General features: G+C 45.3%; 1 protein-coding gene across 2 annotated transcripts in view; it reads right to left on the reverse strand.

The window, feature by feature from the left end:
- SPTBN1 (spectrin beta, non-erythrocytic 1) overlaps window positions 1-6,048 on the reverse strand; it is a 202,211-nt gene that overhangs the window by 4,374 nt on the left and 191,789 nt on the right. The window contains exon 33 of one of the 2 annotated variants that reach the window (XM_007465683.1): window positions 1,510-1,748. In XM_007465683.1, coding sequence (XP_007465745.1) covers window positions 1,510-1,748 — 239 coding nt within the window. Of the gene's footprint in view, window positions 1-1,509; window positions 1,749-5,702 lie in introns of those variants that run through there. The other variant, XM_007465684.1, reaches the window with a different exon arrangement.

Here is a 6,048-nt window from a genome sequence, read left to right on the forward strand (position 1 = left end):
CCCCTGCATCGGCAGGCGGACTCTCAACCACTGCACCACCAGGGAAGCCCTAGTGGCAGGTTTTTGAGGGCCACTTCTCACTCTGAGTTTGAAGAAAACCACAGTGCCCTCTTTTATCACATAAAGGTACTCTTGGCTCTGACGGGAAAGACTTTTGCTGGTGTTTGGTACACTCTTGTGGTAACAGGGTACAGGCCAAGCTCCTTACTGGAAACATGCCTGTCCTTAGGCAGCTCCACCTCAGCTTCATTCTGTAATGAAGTGGCCTGGCAATGTTGACAGGGAGGGGGAGGCAGACCCAGGGCCACTAGCACTTACGGTACACTGGCTGAATTAGAATGAGGTAGCCTTTCCCCCCAGGGTACAGCAAACTGTCCTAATATACTGCTTTTATTAGAACAAGACACTTTACTGCCACCTGCCTGTATTAACAAATAAATCTATAATGTCCCCAACGCAGATGGCAGCTCTTAGATGGGATTCCCTTGTACAGTGTACAACCTGTACAACTGTACATGGTGGTCCCAGGCAGTTTAGTTTACTGGTTAAGCACACAGGCTGTGGAGTCAGATGAGTTTTACCCTAGCTGTGCCATTTACTAGGAAGCTACACTGAGTGAGCTTTCTTAACCTCCCAGAGCCTCAGTTTCTTCACTTGTAAAATGGAGATAATACAAGTAGGGCTACTGGGAGATAATGAATATAAAGACTGATATGGGGCTTCCCTGGTGGCACAGTGGTTAGGAATCCGCCTGCCAATGTAGGGGATACGGGTTCGGGCCCTGGTCTGGGAGGATCCCACATGCCGCGGAGCGACTGAGACCGTGTGCCACAACTGCTGAGCCTGCGCTCTGGAGCCCATGAGCCACAACTACTGAGCCCGCGTGCCACAACTACTGAGCCCGTGTGCCACAACTGCTGAAGCCCACGTGCCTAGAGCCTGTGCTCCACAACAAGAGAAGTTGCCACAGTGAGAGGCCTGTGCACCACAATGAAGAGTAGCCCCTGCTCGCCACAACTAAAGAAAGCCCGCGCACAGCAGCGAAGACCCAACACAGCCAAAAATAAATAAATAAAATAAATAAATTTAAAAAAATAATAATAATAAAAAAAAATAAAGACTGATATGGAGATAAGGTAGGGGAAATGGTGAATGTCTTAAAACATCCCACAGGAGGGAAACCACAGTGAAATCATTTCACTCTAGGGAAGACTCCCCCACCTCAATCTAGCGATATTCCTTCTCAGGAGGAACCACTAAGGCCTCTTCTTGCTGTTCACACACACACACACACACACACACACACACACACTCTTCCTTCTCTCGGTGAATAAAAAAGCACTCTACTGCCACTTCCCAACGTCAGTCCCGAGAAGGATGTAACGCCCGGGGAGCTACAGAACAAATCAACCACATAAACACACACTCCCCTTTCGACCAAGAGTGGCCCACCTCCAGCTCTTAATGGGCCGACTCCCCCCGGGACCGCCTCAGCCTCTGTGCTGTTACCTGCTTGAGGCCTTCTTATTGTGGGCCTCCCACTCGTGCTTCCGATTCAGGAAGCCTTCCATCTGGGCCAAAGGCGTCTCCTGGGTCCTGGCCGGCAAGGTGGCAGCACTCTGGGCCGGGAGGGCAGTCTTGGCTTTGCGCTCGGAGGTGGGAGAGGGGATGGGGCTGGACTCTTTCGAGCTTGTCCTCTGTTCTGCAGCGCCATTGACCATTTCGCTCGTGTCCACCGTTTCTGCCATCTAGGGACAGCGGAGAGGCCGTTCAGCTAACCCCGTGAGCCCCTGGGGTGACCACATACGCTCTGACTCGCACACGTGGCTGTGTATAAATGCCTGGCACAGATCGAGGCAGTACAGTAAAACCATTGCACATCCCACAAAGCCAGCTGGACACCAAGGACATTATTAGAAGGTGGGAATGGATTAATACCCGCCCGTTTACGGGGAAATGAGAAAAGCGAAATGCCAGGATGAGTTTTACTGCACTCTGTTCCTCTGATCAATCCATTTTCTCTAATAGAACTCAGATCATTTCCTCTTATGGTTACTTTAAAACAAAAGGACAACAGTTAACGATCACACATATTAAATATGAGAGAGTGGACGTTATACAGCAGCCACCTTACAACCAAGGACGCCACCAGAAGGGCTGGAAGTTGAAGCGAAAGGGCATTCACAAACAGATGGATAGACAACTCTATCAGAACTACACGGCATTCCCCCAAAGTCAGACAAGAAAGACCTTTGGTTTCTGAAAATGCTCTCCGGCTCTCCTCCCACCACCCCTCGACACATCGTCATAAACACATGCAGAAATTAGGACGGCAATCATGCATTTCACATCTACCATCCCCGTTAGACTTTGGAACTTAAGAGCTGGAAGGAAATGAGGCAAGTCAACGAACATCAATTTAACCACATCTGCCGAAGTTGTATCGTGAGTGGGTTGTAGTTTGTGTTAAAGGAGCTGGAAAAGCCAATCACAGTCACTCAACACCACACGGCTATTTACCCCCAAACAAAGACAGAACCAGGGCCTTCCCCATCACGTGTTGGTTGATCACGGTGCCTTGCTGCACTGAGACGAGAAAGCCCAGACAGCCAGGCTTCCAGCGGCTCTGACCCTTCAGGCTGGAGACGTCTTCGGGAGCTGTTCCTTCCCAAGCTCACTTATATTGTAACCCTCATGGCTTTTCGGCTTGGGAAATGCAGTAGGGTCTCCATTCATTATCGCTTTCAGCCTGTGTGCCATCAACTGTGTACCATGAACTGAAGCGGCCCCTGGCTTGATACACCCAGGGTGTGGGATTAGCGAGTTACTAAAGCTGGGTGTGGCTGACGCTTTAGTGGATTACAGACAACCTGCACCCTTCGTACACGGACAAACATGGAGGTGTCAACGGCACGCTCATTAGATACGTCCCCCACCTCTGCTGCCCAGAACCAGGTGACAGCAAACTTAGCAGCAACAACCTCAACAGGATCAATGGGAGACTGGCCACCACCACTTGAACATCCGATATGTCTGTCAACTCTCAGGAACTGGGATGTCTCCGTTGGGCCTTATCTAAGTGGTGGGCTGGGAGTCAAGTTTATACTCTGTCTATACAAACTATTACTGTCAGCAGCGGGGTTTAAGGTAAGACTAGAGGCTATGCACTTGAAGGGTGTTTGTGATTAGAACCCTTTATCCACACAGCAACGTGGAAAAACGATTCTTAGGGTAGAATGGCATAGGGAGCAGATGCATGGTGATTATCCTGGCCTTGCAAGTGACGGCCTGTTGACCAGTGCTTACAAGGAATAGGCTGCTTAAATATCTCTCTTGCCTTTCCCTTTTAAAGGAGAGACAAAGGGGAAATAGTAACCAAAAAAACAAAGCCCCCGAGTCAAAAGTAAGTGAGTGGATTTTAAGGCTGACACATCTGTTCTAGTGTGAGATTTCAGGAAACTTCTGGTTGGGAGGAAGTATGAGATCGGTCTGGAAGGCCTGTGCCAGGCATGAGTCCAGGGAGACATGGGGTTAGTGTCTATAGAAACCAGGTTAAACAAAAAAAAATTAGTGCTGCAGGTGTGACTCAAAAACTGCTAGTGACAGCAGTGACCTGGATAGCGGAACGTTTACTGGAAAAAGGCTAAAATTTAGCACACTTGGTCAAACTTCCAAGGTAGGTGACAGCCAGGGGAAGCCCCTTCTGGGGGAAATTCTGCAGCAAAAATTTTTTTCTTTAGAGTTAGAAGGAAAGAGAAAACCCCAAACCAGTATGCAGAGATAATTAATGTTTATGCAAATGAATCACTAACCAAGAAAACAAGGAAAATAAAAGGAACAAAATGAATTTTAATGGACATGTGCTTAAGCCAACAGACAACACGCCACTAGAGACAAACATCAAAAGCGAATCGCAGTGCTGTGACCAAACAGTGGGCACATGTGGATACACACCTACCCCCACCCCACGTTGCTTCTCTTTAGCGATTAGTGGCTGCGTACACCTGCGATACTTCTGTCAGGAGGTGGACGTAAGTGCAGCGTGACAACTAGTAGCACAAGGAACACCTGATTGGTTTTCTAAGTGCAAGAAGCAACACTCTCTTCAAGTTCATTAACTTGAGTCTCTGCACCGTAACTCAGAAGAATGAAAAGGGCTTTTCTTCTCCTGATACAATCCAATTTCAATTAAAAATTTGTCTGGCAAGCTACGATTTAAAAGTCTAGATAAAAATAGGCATGAGAACAAATGCCAAAAAGCATCACAGCACTCCTTTCTTTCCTGTGTGCTTATGTGGCTTTGTTTTGTTCTGTTTTTGGTCTTCTGAATACGAAAGGCATAAAATTGGGTATTAGCCCTCATGATACAAAATTTAAACATATATATATATATATATATATGGACACATCACATATATACATATAGATCAATGACACATATCATTTGGAGCCAGTTAACACATGTCAGGGCTCCCTAATCACCAAAGATGAAGCAGTAGTTTCTTTTCTAAAATGAATTTTGGTGTGTTTTAAGGCAGAGACCCAATAATGGTGCATACTACTCCCAGAACATAAGAAGCTTGGCATCTATCTATATACCCATCTACGGTCGCAAGTAGATAGATATGTACATAGAAATGAGGAAGAAACAAACAAGATGCTATATGATGTTATCCTGACAAAAGAAAAAAAAAAGACATGCATCATGAAAAGACAAATTAGACTTAACTCATGGAGAACACATATCAAAACAGGTTTTCTGATTCCACTAACATCTAAATATGGCAAATGAGCAAGTGAATGTCTCACAAGGCTTTGATGTAATATGGACTTGGTTTGGTGAATAGAATTTCCATTAAAACATTTTCAAATCCCTGCTGGTGGTCTGGTAAATGTCATCCTAAACGACTCTTTACTAGAGAGCTTCACAAAAGGTCACAGGAAAATGAAAAATGAATCAGAAGATCCATACGAGACATACTACAGAGACGCTGAAGGACTTCTGGAGCCTGGAGGCAGGCAACACAACAGCTCCTGGGGTGGTTCCCCCAAGTGCATCGTTCAAGTAATCAGGGTGAACCAGAATGGCTTTTGTTCCATTTGTTTGCAAAATTTAAACAGTTTGACACCCTGAAGTCATCAACTGAACGGAGGGGCGTGGAAAAGTCTGGTAGGCAGGCTTCCCCAACGGGCCGAGAAGCGCTGCCACACTTGCCACATCCCATGTTCCGGCGGTGCCGACAGTGACCCAGACAGAGGTGGTGGCAGCAGTCAGTGGGCCCCTGACTCCTGAGGCCGGCTGCATTATCTGCTGCAAGCGAGCCTACAATTCTCAGTTCAGGACTTGGCAGAAAAAAATAAAGAGAGGACCTGGTTTGTAAAAAAGTAATAAATGATCTGAGGGTCTCAAAACTGTTCGGATTCTGCGCCTAAAGTTTTAAAAAAACCTTCCCAAGTAGCTTCAACCTTTTTTCTTTTTTTTTTTTTTTTTTTTTTTTTTTTTTTTTTAAAAAAATAATTTTAAAATGATGAAACGTTCAGTTGTTAATTCCAAGTTGTGGGAAAGTTGGTAAATTGCTTCAGTATTTGTTCAATCCTTCATGGAATGTTACACAGCTGACTCTAGGTTTTAATCTTAGTACTGGAAGTCTCCCTCCTCAATTCCTAGTAAACTACTGTAGGTTAATAACTCTGTAAAGGGGGCTACGTATAGTGCAGGACTGCGCCCTGTTAGTATAGCTGGATGTGTCATACCTGTCAGATTCTAGTTTTCTTCTTCATTTTGCTGTAATCTCATTTAATTTCAATTACTCACGTAAGGCTTTCGCTGCAAAATCTTAATAAAGTAAAAAGCTCACGATAAATAAACAAAAAATACGTATGTTGCTTTCAGGCAACTGAGCATCCATCAGTTAAAAAAACTCAAATAAACATGAATTAAACGCAAACAAATATGAAACCAAGGAAGGCTATGAATTAAGTAAAATTTTTAACACTGTGGGTGAAGTGGAAGCCAAAAGGTCAAACCAACAGGATTTGGAAAGAGTG

Source organism: Lipotes vexillifer, unplaced genomic scaffold (genome assembly GCF_000442215.2).
Source record: "Lipotes vexillifer unplaced genomic scaffold, Lipotes_vexillifer_v1.1 scaffold77, whole genome shotgun sequence".
Lineage (NCBI taxonomy): Eukaryota > Metazoa > Chordata > Mammalia > Artiodactyla > Lipotidae > Lipotes > Lipotes vexillifer.